The 19,080-nt window shown below is 37.3% G+C and overlaps 1 protein-coding gene across 3 annotated transcripts in view; it reads right to left on the bottom strand.

Moving 5' to 3' along the window:
* The window catches only part of HOMER1 (homer scaffold protein 1), an 81,223-nt gene that overhangs the window by 52,118 nt on the left and 10,025 nt on the right, over positions 1 to 19,080 (bottom strand). For 2 of the 3 annotated variants that reach the window (XM_062019095.1, XM_062019096.1), the window contains exons 2-3: positions 12,345 to 12,501; positions 3,475 to 3,606 (exon numbers count right to left, since the gene is read on the bottom strand). In XM_062019095.1, coding sequence (XP_061875079.1) covers positions 3,475 to 3,606; positions 12,345 to 12,501 — 289 coding nt within the window. The remainder of the gene's footprint in view (positions 1 to 3,474; positions 3,607 to 12,344; positions 12,502 to 19,080) is intronic. The other variant, XM_062019098.1, reaches the window with a different exon arrangement.

Below are 19,080 nucleotides of genomic sequence, written 5' to 3'. Positions count from 1 at the left end.
ATCTAGCATCAAAGCATCTCAGAACAGACGACAAAATTGGAAACAGATCACCAGAACTAGATGATACCTATTTAACACTTCTACATATACCTCAAAATCTGATGGATAACCTATTATTTAAATCAGCTTTAAGACCAGAGTATTGGTAAATGGGAAACATTATATTAAGCTTTAAAATAAACACCTGAAGACATACAAGCAGTAAACACGATCTTCCGTATCACAGTTGTAGAAAGTGTAAAAAACCTCCAAACCAATAGACAAATAGATAATATTCTAAGAAAAAGCCAACAAGGCTAATGTATTGGATATTTCACAAATTTACTAGAATTCCTTGAGATAGTCAGGTAATGGATAATAGCAATGTCTTTATAAAATTCGTGAATAACAAAGATAAGACATCATGATGTAAGAGGAGAGGTTCTCTGGGTTTGCAGTATATTGAGAACAAGATGAAAAATTGTGCAGGTAAACTCCAGGAGGCTCTTATAAGTATCTGTGGTGGCACTTTTGCCATCGAGCATACACATGGAATAAATCACGTTAACTAATTTAAAGGGGTAAGACAGATGGTGAACTTGAAAAGAAGTAGCTTCTTCTCAAACACCAGGATATTATCAAAAGTATATATTTATATTCTGAATAAGAAAGTTCTCATTTTGTTCTGAAAATTATGGGACACTCTGTTCCTCCTACTGCAGCAGCAGGAGGGACTCCACTAGCAAATCTTGATCTTGTGAAACTATAGTTGTTCAACATAAGATTCATAATTCAGATATCATTATCTTACAATGAAACAGTCCTCAGGTGAATTTGCAGTCTATAATATTGGGAAAAGGTCTAATGAAGATAAATAAGTGTTTAATTAACTTTGTTCTATACTGTTTGTATGTGAAGTTGATTAGAGTGTCATTATTCTTCTACCAGATAGTCTCACTTTGCTAGTTTTCAATCACAATAATTGTACAGAAAGAGGTTACTGCTGTTGCACTCTATTCTAGTAATTAATTTAGGAGGACAAAAGCACACGAACAAAAAACAAACAGTCCAAAAGTCAAACATTCACTATAAGCTAACTATCTGCTCTGACTATTTCCTTCATTAACCTGTTGAACTCAGTCACAGACTTCGACTAAATTTTTTGTGGTTGCAGGCTATCTTTTGCTTCCTGCAACTTGAAATATTTCACTGGGGCCCAGAGTCACTAAAGAAAAACAAACTACACATAATAGGCCTGTTTATTTAAGGACTTTGATAAATTAAATGCAGAAAATAAGCTTGATAATCAATCTTTAAGGCAACTTCTAGAAATAACCTCTTTCTAAACAAATCCATTAATACAGTTTATTTGTTAGCCCTATTACCAATAATTTCCATTAGTATCTTGAGCCCTAAATTATATTTCATGTCCCACAGTACTAGGTGTACTAGGTGTAAATCTAGCTACAGTGCCATTGCACAGAAGTGAGATAGTGATTTAAGCAGAGACAATTAAAGAAAAAGAATATACATTTGGTTTTTCTAAAGCTACACTTCAGATCCAGGCTTTCTAATTCAGCTTTTCTGATTCTAAGACCAAGTGTTTTACCAAGTCCAGTGATTGAATAAGCTGTAATTTAAAGAAGGGGGAAAAAAAAAATCTTTCTCCATTCAAATACACTTTTTAATTTTCAAGTAACACAAAAAGTTCTACCTTTATGAATTTTAGTAGCAACAATCAACAATTTTGACTCTCGTGAATATCTGTTTGACAATTAGGATATAATACAACTGGAATAGTTTGCTTAAAAAATCCTGAAGATTCATCACCATAAGCTTCAGAAAAAGTCTATGACTTCGTATTTTTCTCAACAGATTTTCATAGTCTTAGTCAAACACAGCAACCTGAGTAACTGCTAAGCAAACACAAACTCAAGACATCTGCTGTAGCTTTTCAAATTATTTTTTCAAAGGCAATACAAAGCTTTTTTCTGTTTGAGTGAAAGAAAAAGATTTTAAAAGATTTAAACAAATGTAATTAAGAAGGCAGTAAATACCACATGGGAAGAGGAAGAAGAGAGCCAATGATAAAACATATAAAAAAACAAAGAAATTTTCACTAGCAAGGATAACCTGGTGTTTGAAGTCAGGCAAACATAGTGTGCCTGACTACAGCGTGACACTTTGCCTCCAAAGAAGCATTCTGTGATTAAGGAAAACAAGCTAGTCTATGAGAGAGGTAAACTAAATTAGCATTATTGCTAAATCCTCTGAAATATTAAAGAGAAGTTATTACCACACTGGTAAAGACATGTGGACAGACACATACCAATTCAAGTAAGTGACCAAGTTCCCAAGTTCACTAAAGCAATGACAGGTACACACACGCACATGTAATATTTGCACCATTTGGAATTTCTGGTGTTTGTGTTGTTTTGTGGAAATAAAAGGAAGAAATCTTACAAGTGTAGCATTTTTTCGAATAAAGCAGATATACTGGCTCTCATCTTCATGTTTTCCTATCGGGCCCATGCTTGTCCTTGGACAGTGATAATTACTGTCTCAAAAGGGCTGGTGTGATTTTCTCTTTTTCAAACAACAAGCCAAACATCACTCTTTCCTTTAACATGTAATATACATTCCTTTTATTGCACTTGGGCTTCTAGATCTTTTGTATATTTCAAAGATGAAAATTCTCTACTTCATGTAGAGATACATTTTTAAACTGAATTGAAATTCCTCATCTGGAAAAAAATAACACTGCCTTGTACAGGTTCCTGAACTCATGCACCAGAGTTGCACCAATAGCAAGAGGTATTTTAGAACAAGTGCTCAGAACAAATGTACCATCAGTCTGAGATGGGGGTTACTTCTTTCCTCAGAATAAGGCATACTTCCCTCCTGCACAAGTAAAGCCACAAAAAAACTCTCATGTATGGCCTAGAGTTTGTTTTAGTAAACCTTTCAACTTTTGTATTCCAATATGCAAATGTACTATTCTTCTACATTGACTATATTTCCCACTAGCTTTATTTTAAGCCTGCAGACAATGAAGTATCTGTTATTTGATGCACTACATAGTAGAAAGGTGAATGCGGCTTAAAAGACAAAAATACATCTGAAGACCAACAAAAATTTTATTGCTATGAGATCAAATTCTGAATTGTCTAATCTTTTAAGTTCTATCATAGAAAACTGTAATGGAAGAACAACTTTTTTAAAAAGAAAGAAATAACAAATAGATAATTACAACGTGTTAACAACATACACTGTGATAATTTACATCTCCTCCTTTCCTCCATCAGTTAAAAGAAAATTTTCAGGTCTCAGACTTTATCATGTCTTTTTACATTATAAAGACTGATACAGAACATATTTTTGTAAATTGTTTTTAAGTAACAATACTAGTGAGCACTGGGTCAAGATACAATTAGCAAGAATCAAATATTCTTCAGCTGCTTGACTAGTTGAATAGCTGTCACTGGTCATACTTACTTTTGAAAGGTGATGCTCAGATGAAAATCCCAAGCCATAAACAGTATTCGCCCTGCTGTCTGCCCACTGGCCAAACTTCTGGGATGTTTTAGTAAATGTCATGTTGGGGGTGATAGTGCTATTTATTATTGCCTGGAAAAAAGTAACAGTTGTAAAAAAGGGGGTTTGTGGGTTTGATTTCTTTTTTCTAAAGACTATTAATAACTGAAAATGTCAATGATGTAGTCAAGTATCTGGATATACTGAATGAGACACACATTGGGAACTAGGGAGCAGTTTTCTAATCCAATCACAGGTAAGATTACAAAGGATATTTTTTAATACATTCTGCAAAAGGAGCAAAAGCTGTGGGGAGCACCTGTTTGCAACTGCAAGCAGTCATTTAGTAGTTAGCAAGTCTAAAATAGTCCTTTAAAACTTCCACATAGGCTAAGGAGATCAGAATAAAAAAAATAGCAAATGTCTTTTTTGTCTCACAGGCGCATTTCTTTGTCCCCTAAGGCAAGGCCTCTAAATCTCCTCCGTAAGCTTCACTGTTGCATTCCCCCCTCCCTCACTGCATAGGTGATTCTCAATGGAAAACATGCAGTAAAACAGGAAACACAATTTCTTAAGTTCTTGTCTTACAGGAATTTTATTTTCCTTTATACACACATAAGCATGCCTAACAGTGACAGTCATACACTAACTGCAGAAGAGCTATTCTTCAAAGAATGTTTTTTCTCTAGTTCTTGTTATATACAGGATCGAAGAAACACATCCTCCAGCATAAAACTTCTGCTAACATAAAAATAAATGCAACTATTAGATGATACACTGGTTCCACAGCAAGCAACTGAAGCCGTATCGTGGATTTCAACAGTATTGCCACCACATCAGAGTTTGTTTAAGAATATTCTAAACTTGTGACGTGGAATTATCCAGCTGAGTTAATGTATGTCAGGACAAAGTCTTCTACTGACAGCAGTAGGCTCCATTTAACTAAAAAACTGCTGGTTAGCACAGTGTACAACCAGCCAGCCTGAATAAGAAACACCATCCTGCCTGAACAAGAAACACCATCCTTAAACCCACAGATCAGTCTATTTGAAGTGAAATGCAGATGTATTTTCTCATCTGTCTGGTGCTACTAAGAGTTTCAGCCACATTTGTTAAATAATTCACACCATTTTCATGAATCAGTGGTGCTTTGTAACACCAACATGAAAGAGAATGTCCTTAAAACTTCCCAGAAAATAGCACACACTGTGAGCAGAATAATTCAGCAAGAATCTTTCTTCCACGACAGTTACTGTGCTTCAAAGGTTACTATTAGTATGCGTCTTACTGTAACTGGCTTACAGTATGAAGTCAGGAATCTTTCAAACATCAATGTGCAATGTTTCTTTCTCCCATGAAACCACAAGCCCTGCTTTAACCCTGGCAGGTTAAAGTCCGTGATTACTGAAAAATCCAAGAGCAGTAACAAAATCCACAGGGTCCTAATCATCTTTTCTGTCATAAATAGTAAAATCTTTCTTTTATCCTTTGAATAGTAGGAACTGTACAGATATGTAGAGAATATCAGTATTTTCTCAGGATGGTGACAGTGAGAAACTTCAACATCAGAGAGACTAAGTTCTCCTATCCAAATCCCAAGACCTTCTAGAAGCCAAAATCAGTCTACACTACTTGTGTGAGATGGTCTTCTGGATGGATATTAAAACAAGTAGTCATGCAGTTTACTTAGCACTCTTTGCTTTTATTGAGATTTAGGCAGCACTGGAGCACAGTTACCATCAACATTCTCTTAATTCTACAGGGCAAGCCTGAAGAATTTACAACTGAGGTGCCAGCTAAGGCTATAAACAGCACCCATATGCATACAGTGATTCTCAGATAAGTAGCTGCCAGGAGTATGGCAAGAAAGTTTGGAACACATTGTATCGCAACATACAGTAAGACAAGCAAAGATAGCGCATCACAGATGAATTTAACAGAACTGGTATCTTCTGCAGTGGCTTTGGCAGCTCTGCTATACTTGCATTAAATTAGAAGAGCAAATCTGGATGTAGCTGATATCCAGCAGGCAGTTCTCTCTGACAACATTTGCCTCAAAATGAAAGTTTTGGCTACCAGTGTGAACAATAACTGGAAAATTTTTTAATACCTGGAAGGTTATGTTTGAATCAACAAGCATGAGCAATTCAAGGACAGGATTTGTTGTGTGATGAGAGACTAGTGAAACCATCTCCAGCACCAATTGTCCACAAAATCTCTCCACATATTTTCATATAAGAGAAGCCTGTCAGTGAAGTCTCTGGTAACTCAAACATCATACACTTTTCTTTAGGGATATGGTTCAGAGCCCAAATAAAGCCAACAGACTTGCACTATGGACTCCAACTGACCTCACAGAAAATTTCTGTCTATGCCTCATACGATAGAAGTGATAACGTGAGACAAGGAGATTGACTTTTTGGAAAGGAAGATCTCTTGAACTCATCTTATTGCATGCTTCTCATCTTATTGTGCACTGTTAGTTCTTGGAAGCCCAGTTTTTAAATAAACTGGTGTGTCCAGTTTTGGGCCCTTCTCTACAAGAAGGACATTGACGTGCTGGAAAGGATCCAGGGGTGGGCTACCAAGCTAGTGAAGGATTTGGAACACATCTCCTTTAAGGAACGGCTGAGTGATCTGGGGCTGTTTAGCCTGAAAAAAAGAAGGCTCAGGGGAGATCTTTTTTTGTTGTCTACAACTACCTGAAAGGAGTCACAGTACCTGGAGGTGTTTATGAGACAGTTGGATGTTGCAGTTAGGGAAATGGTCTAGTGATTGATAGGGCTAGGACAAAGGCTGGATTCAATGATCTTAAAGATCTCTTCCAGTTGAAACAATGCTATGATTCTCAGCTCAGAACAGAGCTGCACAAGTTCATTTAATGCTCAATTTCTCTTTCAGTGGAAGCTGTCAACAGTAGTATGTTTGAAATTAAACATCCAGGGGACAGTGTGGAAAAGAATCTTCCTCCTAACTCAAGCTCTAGCTATGTTGTCTAGCTGCTTAAGCATCAGTTGCACCCATTGCTTGATTACTTTGAACTTACATCATAGATTTGAGAGTGTGTGTATTATGTCATGGACAGAATTCCCTCAATGCAGAAGGTGACTCTGAAGACAGGGACTCACAACCTCCAAGCAACAAGCAGGTTTAAAGCCTGCAGGACCGGCACTTGCTGAAGTAACAATGACATATCTAGTTTAAAATTAATCCACTGAGAAACCAACTAGTTTTTGGCTGAGACTGGTCACTACCTCAGTTGACCATGTAGTTGGCTGCTCAAGAGAACCCACAACAGACTGCCTGGACCAGAATACAATACCTGTTTTGCCAGCAGCTCGCATTTCAGCTGGGTTACAGTGACCATCAAATAGTCTCCTTTAAGGGAGAAAAGTAAGAAGAAATTTTTTTAGAAAATTGTCTTGAGAAAGAGTTGCTGCAATTCTTGCCTTCATCTTCCAGCAAAGTAAGGAGGTGCCACTCTAGTGGACAGTATTAGTCCAAAGACAGCAAGTTTCTCACTGGGAAAGGCACATTCAGAGTCCTTTCACTGGATTTACCATAAAAAAGCAAGGAAGTAAAATATTTCAAACCTCTCTGAATTATAAGTATTAGTGTGCTAGTCTCAGCTACTGCTAAAATATACTAGATATGAATCCTCCTATGTTCTGTTTAAAAAAAAGCTTTTTTAAATTAGAATTTATAACTAAGCCTGTCTTCTCTACTCAGATATGTAGCACTTTAACTGTTCTCCTCTACGCCAGATTTCACTGTAGAGTTACGAGTATAACAAGTGTTAAATATTTCATCAACTTTTAAGAATGTTGTTAGTATAAATGTACAAGAATATCTTAAAACCAGAAGAGAGTCAGTCTGACAGGCAGACACTTAGCTTTTAAAGATAACTGATTTTGTTATCTTCAGATTTGGTGGAATAATAAAATAGCTTTCATGTTTTCCTTTCATATTAGTTTAGCTATGAGAAAATAGGGCATGTGTCTTAGCTGTTCATTTTACTCACTGCAAACCCAACAGCTGCAAGATATACAGCAGTGGTCAAATATGATTTTATCTTGTGCTAAAATTTATGGCAACAATAATGAAGACACATAGTACTTTTTAACTTCTTCAAAAGAAGATCACTGAAGACTTATGTTTACAAGCCTTACCTAAAATCTCTATTTAGCATTAAACAAGTTATCCCTTTAATGTATGACTATTTTACAATCAGCCATTAAAATGTAAAGATCATCTACTGCAGTAACACCAATACGAGACTTGACTCAGAAATAACCCATACAAGGCTCATGGAACCTACAGACTGGAAAAACACTCTTTTCCAGTATTCTCTTGTTTCAGAAGAACACAAATTATTAGGGTTGTTTTCCTAACTTGCATCTGTGAAAAAAATTATCAGCTAACTACTACTACAGAAACTACATTATTTGATCTCCTTTCTTTTCTCAGTGACTGACAGAGATCAAACAGAAAAGACAGTGAGATTCTGGGAATAATCCCACTGCCTGTCTGCAGTGTTGCTGGAGAATTAATGGAGGCTTCCTTCCATCACCTTTGAGAAAAAAAAAACTACTAAAACACATTCTTCCAAGGAGCTATGAAATGACTATATAATTAATGAGAACTGAAAGCCTTAGCAACAACAGCTCAATGTTGTCATGTCATATTGCATAAGAAATTTTAGCTTTGAGGCTTTCTCTTGATTCCCAGAGTGGTAAGAGAAAAAGGTCACAGAAACCATTTTATTCAAGAGGTCACAGAAACCAGCCTTGGGTTCTATCAGATTATTTGCATCAGGATCCCCCTGGCATGGGCAACAAAATATGGCCTGTACACTGAACATCTTATGGCCTTAGAACATTTATTGGAGTCAAGTTTGAGGGAAGTGAATCATTTCTTGTACAAGATATTTTAGGAGAAGACTGTACCTTCAGAAAATAACATTAGACAAAATGCATTAAAAGTAAGCAGAACTACCTTCTATAGGACCTGTCTTGTCTGAATCTGGCTCATAGAAGCATTCATATGGAATACAGAAAACACCACTCTCTCCAAACACACTCAAGATCTCCATAAGCAAATTCAAGTGGGAATCTGCAGGGTACAATAGCATCTTGCAGAGCTTAGTGAAGATCATGTCTTTAAAAAAAACAATCTCCCTTTGTTTTCAAGAACAAAGATTAAGAGCAGTCAGCGTGGCTTTACCAAGCAAAAGTCATGTCCGACCAACCTGACAGCCTTTTACAAAGATGTAACCAGGTGGATAAATGGTGGTAGTGCAGTGGAGGTGGTTTATCTTGATTTCAGTAAAGCATTTGACACTGTCTCCCATAGCATCCGCACAGCAAAACTGAGAAAGTGTGGGCTGTATGATCAGTTAGTGCGATGGACTGTTAACTAGTTGAAAGGAAAAAGGCAGAGAGTTGTGACCAATGAGGGAGGGTCTAGTCGCAGGCCTGTATCTAATGGAGTCCCTTGGGGGTTGGTGCTGGGACCGATACTGTTCAATATATTCATTAATGACCTTGATGAGGGAACAGAGGGCACTGTCAGCAAGTCTGCTGATGATATTAAACAGGGGGGAGTGGCTGACACACCAGAAGGCTGTGCTGCCATTCAACCAGACCTGGACAGGCTGGAGGCTTGGGCAGGGCGAAATCTAATGAAATTCAACAAGGGCAAGTGTAGAGTCTTGCATCTGGGAAAGAATAACCCCAGGTACCTGTACAGGTTAGGGAATTAACTGTTAGAGAGCAGGATGAGTATGAGCCAGCAGGATGAGTATGAGCCAGCAGGATGAGTATGAGCCAGCAGGATGAGTATGAGCCAGCAGGATGAGTATGAGCCAGCAGGATGAGTATGAGCCAGCAATGTGCCCTCGTGGCCAAGAAGGCCAATGGCATCCTGGGGTGTATTAGAAGGGCTGTGGGCAGAAGGTCGAGAGGTTCTCCTCTTCCTCTACTCTGCCCTCGTGAGACAGCATCTGAAATATATGCCAGTTCTGGGCACCTCAGTTCAAGAAAGACAGGAAAGAGTTCATTACAGGGCCACCAAGATGATGAGGAGAATGGAGCATCTCCCTTCTGATGAAGGGCTGAGGGAGCTGGGGCTCTTCAGCTTGGAGAAGAGGAGACTGAGGGGTGACCTCAATAACATTTATAAATATGTGGAGGGCAGGTGTCAGGAGGATGGAGCCAGGCTCTTCTCAATGATGTCCAATGATAGGACAAAGGGCAATGGGTATAAGCTGGAACATAAGAGGTTCCAAAGAAAGACAAGGAAAAATTTCTTCACTGTGAGGATAATGGAGTATTGGAACAGTCTGCCTAGATGGGTTGTTGAGTCTCCTTCTCTGGAGACATTAAAAACCCATCTGGGCGAGTTCCTGTGTGACCTACTCTAAGTGGTAGAGCTGCACTAGATGATCTCTCAAGATCCCTTCCAACCCTTAAGATTCTGTAATTCTGTGACTTTCAGATAATCAATACAGAAGTTAAATTTTATCCAGGAAACCTACTGAAACCCAGTGACCTAAAGAAATAAAGAGGGATGGAAATAGAATTAGAGTATATATTAGATTGCAGTAAGGAACGTTTAAGGAAGGTATAAGTGAATATTTGTGTGAGCTGTCGTAATTTACTGACTTACTGCACAGCACCTGACTGGCTGTAACTGAGCAGACACGTATGTCATTCTCTCCAAGACACAAACACACAAGATGCTGTAAACCCCAGCAGCACCAGGGTAGATAATAAAATTTGGTTGGATCTATTCCCTCTGATGAAGGGCCACCTTCAAAACCAGTATGGTTTAACAAGTGGTTTTGCCTACCAGAAAAGTGTGTTTGAGACACTTTCCTTGTAACAGTTTTTTTTTTTTAAAAAAAGAAAAAAGCAAACACAAAATCATCTTTATTCAGTTTAATTTCAAAACTTAAAAGGAGAGAATTAAATTATATAGCTTTTTCTTGTTTGCAAATGTAATGCTTCTGTCTGACTAATCAACAAGCATTGTTGATTGCAAGCTCGGATGCCAGTAGTGCTACTGACACCCAGCTGTATGTCATATAGCAGACACTATCTGAATGTATTTCCAATTTAAGAGTGGTTTATATTTAGCTCTTTTTACATACTATATCATTGATGTGAAGACATGTTAAGAAACATGGGGCTTTAACTAAAAAGAAAAACTTCCTCTGCGAATTATGCTGAGAATCTCCTTAAAAATCTTCCATGGGTCCCCCTGCTAGTCACCTGTTTATGTTTTAGAGCAGTGTTGTGACGTGTAAAACCATGAGTCTTCCTTCATAGTGACTGGGATGCTATTTGTTAAATCAGACACATGGGTGAAAACATTATTACAATTACAAGCAATCACAAAGATAGAAAATAAAAATGATAGATTGCATTATCAATATACCTCACCAATAGCACTGCACATGTAAAGGAAATGCTGCAGTAGACAAGAACAAAATAAATATACAAACAATTGCTTCACAATTTAGCGCAGTAGCCACTTTGCAGAAGTTGCAGCACTGGACAAAGACAGAACCACCCCATTGGATGCCACAATAAGGATTCTGTAAACTGTACAGATCAGTTAAGGTGCTACAGGTGACAACTGATAGTCTTGATTTCATGCAGCACCTGGTTCACATACCAAAGTCTTTACTTATAAACAGTCACACAAGAAATATTTTAATCATTTGGCAGAACTAAAAGAATCATTTGAAAGGAGGTTAGGAATGGAAGAAACAAAGTGAGACTTAAACTTGGAAAAATTCTGGTGAGATTTGATATCAGAATCTCAATCACTTAAAATAGTATCATATAGAGATCTTTGACTATGAGATCAATTTCTGTATACCTCTTTAGGATATAAATTCTTTCTTTTTTAAAATAGTAATAATCTGGATATTTTTTTTAAATGGAAGATAATATTTTTCAGCTTTCAATCAATAGCCACAAAATCTCTGTGAATACTGCTAATGCTCTAGTAATATTTCAGTTGCAAACACCATGAACTTATACATCTCCAGAAATTGCAAATGAAAGGATTACAACTTTTGATTACAATCTTTAATGTCCTTATGCAGAGTTTTCTGATACGCTGTTTGTGAAGTTACTGGTTTTGTACCCACTTGGGGTAGAACCTAAGGATCAGTCAAGTGTTTTCTGCAAGTCAAATTAATTTCTTAGACAAGGTTTCTTACAACAGCAGCTCAACATATTACCTTTCCCAATTAAAAAAGAAAAAAAAAAATCCCTAAAAACCCCAAACACAAACCAAATGAGCTTTATAAAAGCTTACCATGGCGAGCTTTACTAGGAGGGAATCATCACATTTTCTACAGCAAAAACTGGAAGATTACATAACAGAGTATCTACTGAGGGATTACAGGGACTGAGCAGATGCTCTTCATAATGCTGACACAAATGACATTGATAGACCATTGGAAGTAAAGAGGAAAACAGGTTACTGCAACTCTATTCATACTTTTTAGTGCATCTCAGGGAAAACATCTTTTCAGCCTACTCATAATATTAACTAAGTAACAGGTCATCCTTATATTCAGCAACAGATTTATCAAAGTAAATGGGAACACTTCGAAAACACCATTTTCAAATAAACACTTAAAACACCTAATGAAGGATATAAAACATGTCATGAAGCATGCTACCATTTTAACACATCAGTAATCTGTTACTCAGTCGATGACAAAAGCATCTGAGAAGATACATGAAGGACACTAGACTAGAACACAAATGCAAAAAAAAGGATGAAGCAACCACATTTTCTGTAACAAAACTTACCTTTGAGCCATCCAAACTTATTATCCTGTAGACATTTCTTGTGCTGTCATAGAAGTAGGACACAGTAACAGCATGCTTGCTGGTGGGAACCCAGTTCTTCTTAGTGTTTGGGTCAATCTGGAAGACATGAGCTCGGGTGCTGAAGATGGGTTGTTCCCTGACAAACAGAGAGTAGAAATCATGATCCTAATTTGTAGATAATATTGTTGCACACAAGTTATCTGCCAGTTTTGCCCACTGGTATGTACACACTTCACTTAGCATGATAATTTTTTCCCAAGAACCTCTATATATGTTGCTCCATAGACGAGGTATGTTAATATGCAAGCAAAGTACAGGTCTTCTAAGGCAAAAATCAGCACCCCACAGTAGAGTCAGATAAAGACAGATGTAAGGAGACTCAGTCTGGCCCCACCATCTCCCCAGCCCTCACTATCTCTTTAAAATAACTGGCATGAATACATGTGTAACTCATCTCATTGCACTCCATACAGTAGGAGGGCATGATTTCAAAACACTATCTTCTCAAAAATCTTTTAATACTCTGAATATTCTAATCAATTTTAGCCAATAATCTGAAACTGAAGTGGATGATTCAATGCAATTATTCTAAAACTAACATTAATTAGGGCCAGGAACATACATTGCAAAACCCTCAATCTCCGGAGATTCACACCTGAACATTTTCATAGCAACACTAATGGTTCAAAGTCAACTATTTGGCAAATGAAATTACATAAGGTAAAATAACACACCATACTTTAGAATTTGCAACTCAACTTTCCCCATGATCATTACCAGGACATACACTACTGTACAGATATCTAAAAATATTTTTGTAGCACTAAGACTGCTGTCAGATTAAATTTAGCTATGTTTTAGTGACAAATAAGACTGCTGTATTCTCCACGAAATAGTGCCATCAAATCCCAAAGAATGTAAGTATCAGAACTTTACAATGGAGTTAACTTTTTAGGGTTTTGCATTTTCTTGTTTTCTCACATATGCGGGATGTGAAGAAACATATCCTCTATCTCTGTTCTCATTTACTTTTTAGATGTAAGTTTTAATACATTTTTCTGCCCAAAATAAAAGTAAAGGAAAAAAATCAGGATTTGAAGTAGTCCTGGTCAAAGAGTTGAAAACTGGACTCATTACAAAGGGGTACTAGTGAACTCAGAAATATCGCTACTGCTTGGCAGCAAGAGAGCTGAGACCTGCTCTTTCAGCAGCTCATCTGTCAGAAGATACAGTGTTCTCCTATGTTGAGTCTTGGAAAGAATGACAGAAAGACATTAAAGAAGACATCTGAGTGAAAGATAAAGGAGTAGCAAGGCAGGTAAGAGGGATCAACGAACATGCTAGTCCTTCACACAAATGTCACTGTAACTTCAGTACCAATTCATCTTCTCCTAGACCACATTATAGAGGATTGGTTAATTACTTTCCCAATCCCAATCCCTTGTACACAAAGGTTATGCAAAGGTGACTTTTATAGCCCTTAGTTTGACAAAATCTTTACACTAATCCTTATTGCTCTTTCAAATATTTACAATTACTTCTTCAATCATAATTAAACGTATCTTGTTCTTGTATTCAGTATTAGATATATTTTGCATTTATCTCTTGATTAAGAAGGATATTCTTAATCAAGAGATTAAGCCCATCAAAACTAAAACCTTAGAAACCTGACAATTACTTGGATGAAGCTTGACTTTGAAAGAAGAAAACAAAGGCTCTGACCACACTAACTAAAGAGACAAAAGAAGAGCTGAATCCAAACTCTAGAGGAGCTGTTAATGAATACACATTTTATAAGCACCGATACTCAATTCTATCACAGGACATTGTTATCACAAAACTGGCACTTTAAATATACTGCAGGTTAATAATATATATAATATGCAAAACGTAAAAATATATAAATTAAGCAAGTGAGATTGTTGGTAAGATTGTTCAGCCCTGAACTGCTACTCTCCTGCACTGTCAGCACAGAAGTCTTCCATAGCCTCACCTGAGTCTCCTCTACTTGTTTGCTATTTAACAATATTGCTCAAATATGAATCAGAGCATACATAGGTGGGTGTGGCATAGACATTACAGTTAGGTATGGAACAGTATAAATGAAGTTTACTTACACTTTGTTAATCACTTGTGGTAAAACTTGAATTAGTGCTTTTTTTCTATGTTTTAACTGAAGCTACAGCTTTGCGGAATGACAAGCTGTCTACACTTTCTGGAAAAAGCCTAACTCCCTTCATTAAACTTGTTGGATAAATTGTGATTTTGCCAGATTACTGAGATAATTGGGATTTTTTCTGAGGAAGATATTAAACTTCAGATGTCTCTAGAATTAGACCAACTTCTTGACACTTGATAATGAACATTTATAACAATTATTTTGTCAAATAAATGGAAGTTATGCACCTTATGTCTAGAAGATTAAATGTGTTATAGAATCAGTCAGTGACATGCCACTGAAGTCCCTCAAAAGTGCTATACAAGGGCATCTGTAGTTTTCTGTAGCAACACACTATGCAGCTACCAAAATTTTAAATTCAGAAACAAAAAAGGTAATATAAAAAACATATACAAGATTATAGAATCGTAGAATTGTAGAGGTTGGAAGGGACCTTTAGAGATCATCTAGTCCAACTACACAGCAGAAATAGTTCCACCTAGATCAGGTTGCATAGGAATGTGTTAATGTTTACTGAAACTTTTTTCTTCTTCTATTATCCACACAGGACACAACACCCTTCCAACTTGGTAGTTCCAACTAATTCAGTTTGTCATGTTAGTTAGAGGAATATTAGTTAAATACAAGTTTCCTTTTTCCCTTGCTAACTGTTCTGACAATTAATACATAACAATTATTATATCTTATAATTCAAGACATTTTAGTATGAAAAATTTAAAATCTACTTTTGCCTAGATGAAATTCAGATAGGAAGAATATCTTTAAACAAGAAAAGATAATAATGTAAAAAAAATCCTATTAGTTCTTAACTCTTCCCACTTCAACTTTCTCCTTTCGTCCTTTCACTACCAGAAAGTATTTAGTATTCATTAAAGACAAGAATAGGAACTAAGACAAGAATTCATCACTTAATTATAAAAAGAACTCATTAATTTTTCTAGAAATATCCTAATGCTGAAGAAAAGTAAAAGAAACTAACAAGAATGCTGTAGTAAAACAGTTTGACTGCTAGAAATGACCACTCAACTCATGGCTGAAACATTAAGGCTAATATGCTGATGTTCTTCATTGGTTTAGACTGCAACATTGCAATGGCCACTCACAGATTGAATATATGCAAGTGTTAAGACCTCCTGGGTGTGAGTGGCAATGAGAGAGAGAGAAAAGGAAGGTAAAAGGAGAAAGAGGTGAAAGGGGAAAGCCTATACCAGCGGAACAAGCATAGGTTTTCAGCTATGGAAGTAGAGAGGGTGACAGCACAAAGTTACTTTGAGATTCAGAGATGCTCCTGGGGAGACAGGACTCCATGCTGTGCTTTACAGGCATGCCCAGCAGCACTCTCCTTTCCACGGGCATGGAGCAGCAGGAAGAGAAGGAAGAGGAAGGCTCAGATGGGACATGACTTCCAATCTACTGCAATCTCCAGAATGCAAGCATATTCCCATCTGTCATGCTCTCCTTTTCATGTTTCACAGATACCCTCAAATTAGTTCATAGATTCAGAGATCTAAAGTTCAGTAATTTACTTTGCAAAACAACTTTCAGTTTGTGAGAAGGGCTGTTAATGTTACTCACAAATAATGAAGGAGACTGCTTGCTACTGACTAAACAAGGTAAGAATTAAGCCAAATTGATAGTGTCACTTAGGTGCTGTTGCTGAGGCACAGATGGGGAAAAACAGCACTTTGCAAACACAAAAAGACCCTTTCATGTCAATAATACTACTTGGTGAGATGCAAGAGTCATAATACAGCAGTGGCAAGAAGTATCACTGAGAGCAGCATATTCAAACAACTGACAGACTAAAACTCCTTGTTTTGTCCCAATGTGAACGCACAAGACTGTCCAAAAATCAACATCCTCTGTTATAAAGTTTGGTCAGTTGCTGTAATGAAATCCTTCAGCAGCACTGGCGAGTGTCATTGTGCTCAGCTAGGGCAACAAGAAGGAACCAAGGAGAGAGGGTTGGCACTAGGATATGAAGTTGTCCAGAGCATTGAAATAATAGAGTGACGAGTCTACATTAGCTTCAATTCCATGAAACAGGGTAGAGTTTAATAAAGAACGTAAACACAGTATTTTCTAATTTGATATTCAGTGTGATTTTGTACGCTTCATCAAGTCTTATCATTGCCTGTGACAAGAATTTCTCTTCTGATGGCTGTATTGCACAGGTATGAGACTACAGAGACAAAGCTGGGGCATTTGACAAGAGACAGATGAGAGTTTTGGAATCTAAAAAGTAATAGAAGACAGACAAAATCATAGATTCATCATGAGTTTTCACTGAAGTTAAATGCTACACAGTGATGCTATTTAAACTTTTATTTAACAATTTGTACTTTTAGGTTATGTTGCTTAACTACCATTTTTCCTATCATCTTTGACTTTAGAACAGCAAAATTGTGACTAGTATTTTTCTCAAAGACTAGACATCTGAGTAACCTGTTCACAACAGAAGAAGCAAGGAATACATATCTTTTTTGTTTATTATGAGACACTAGGAATTTGTCTTGAATATATTTCTTTAGCAAAACACGGCTTCCTCACTTGGCACCACAATCTTTAGCAACCTCTTGTAATGCTTACCAGTTTTCTTTCATTGCTCTCCCTATTGGCTTTTAAACTTCCACTTTGCTTCACTATAGGCCTTCAGATAGAAGTGACCACACCTCCTTACCCCTTCTCACCCTATCAACCATGTTCACTTCATCAAGTTTCTAATTTTGACAAGCCTTCTACATGTGAAAATGTTTTTTATTTTAGTGGGCCTGGCACTTCTTGTTCCTTCCATTTCCAGCTTAAAACCCACAAACCTCTTACTTAACACAAAGAAGTTGTCAGTTACAAATCAGTTTTGAAAGCTTTTACGCTTAACCCTCAGAAAAAAACACTCTGAAAGAAATCATTAGCATAACCTGCTCATCGACTGCAGACACCTCAAAGCTGAAGTTATGCTTCCACTAGCACCCATGGAAGTATCAGAACTTATATACGGAGTGAGCAGAATGAACCAGGCTGATTAAATATGCATTTCATCACTACCATCACCAACTGATCTTCAAGCAATTTGCAATCCTATCCAGACAGCTACAGCTGCATGCTATGTTTCAAAAAGAATCACTGGTCCACATCACAAGATCAGAATTGGATTATTTCATTTGTATCAAGGAACTGAATTAGACTCCTAGAAAGACAAACAAATTAATTTTGTATTCATAAGTAACAAATCAATTTGAGTCATCCCACTGAGCACTGCAGGAACTATAATGCCTCTTTAATTCACTCTGAGCATGCCATTACCATGCCTGCAAGCCCCTCCCTTCTGATAACTTACAGCCTAGCAAACACTACTGAATTTTGGAAACAGTCTTTGAGTCTATATTGAGCTGTAACTGGAAGTGACATATCTCAGTTTTCCTGATTATTCACACCAAACATATACTAAAACCATACTCCTCTTAAGGCAGGACAACAGAATTCTGTTCCTGACAGGCCTCTGGAGAAGTTTGCTCACCAGATCACTGAAGACATTCCTAGGACAGCTCCAAATCCTCTTTCTCCTAATGACCTGCCTTGCACTGTCAGGTAACTTCCCATCATGACGGTGCGATTTTTAATTAGACCAGTATGACCACATAGTATGCACAGAACAGTAAATGGTGTCCTGCACAGCCCGCTACAGAGGTTGACTCAGGAACAGGTACATAGGTCTTCATGGAAAATGTCAGCAAAGGGATTGTGCCATCCCATGGGGATGGGCCCCAACAGCTCGAAGTAATGGCCATACCTAGGCTAGGCTGTCATATTGATGAGCAGCTTATAATAAATAAGGCAACCATACTGGAAACACAACGACTGCATCGGTATTGCCTTAGGTATTGCTATCCAAATAATGTAAAGAAACATTTCTTCACTGATGGGTCATGTGTTTGCTTTGATTGCACTGGTGGAGGCTGGTAAAGACAAAGTACTGCGTGTTAGTGGTACTGGAACTGGATTATCAACCACTTTTCAAAGCATACTTCAAAATATAGCCTATACTCCATCCAGGCACCTATAATGACTGTAGTTCCAAACTGAAAACAGCAAGTAGGTATCAGGGTTTCACCCAGATGAAAGTTACTTTACTAGTTGGATCAGATCAGAAAACTGTTCGGCATTTTGACAAACTGAGCAACAAAATGCCCACCATATAGTTTATGAAGTGTTGGCTCAGATGCCTGTGTGAGAGATAATTTGGAATTTTCTTGCTTTTTTCACATGGAATTGCCTACATTAGAGGTCTATACTTAATAGTCTGGTAAATAGTTAACACAAAGAACCAGTGCTTGTTAAGAGCTAGTTATTTATTTATGCCCTTTTTTTATGAACAAGAATGATTTTCCTTACATGGTACCTGAACGAATTGGTAGGGTTCAATGCACGTAAAATTCAAGTATGAACCAAGGACTAGAAAAGTATCCCTCACCCACTCCTTTGCACTACTATCAGGACAGGTATTAAATGTAAGGAGCCAAGCCCTAGCATCTCTGA

Source organism: Colius striatus, chromosome Z (assembly GCF_028858725.1).
Source record: "Colius striatus isolate bColStr4 chromosome Z, bColStr4.1.hap1, whole genome shotgun sequence".
Lineage (NCBI taxonomy): Eukaryota > Metazoa > Chordata > Aves > Coliiformes > Coliidae > Colius > Colius striatus.
This window is presented reverse-complemented; position numbering and strand designations above follow the sequence as displayed.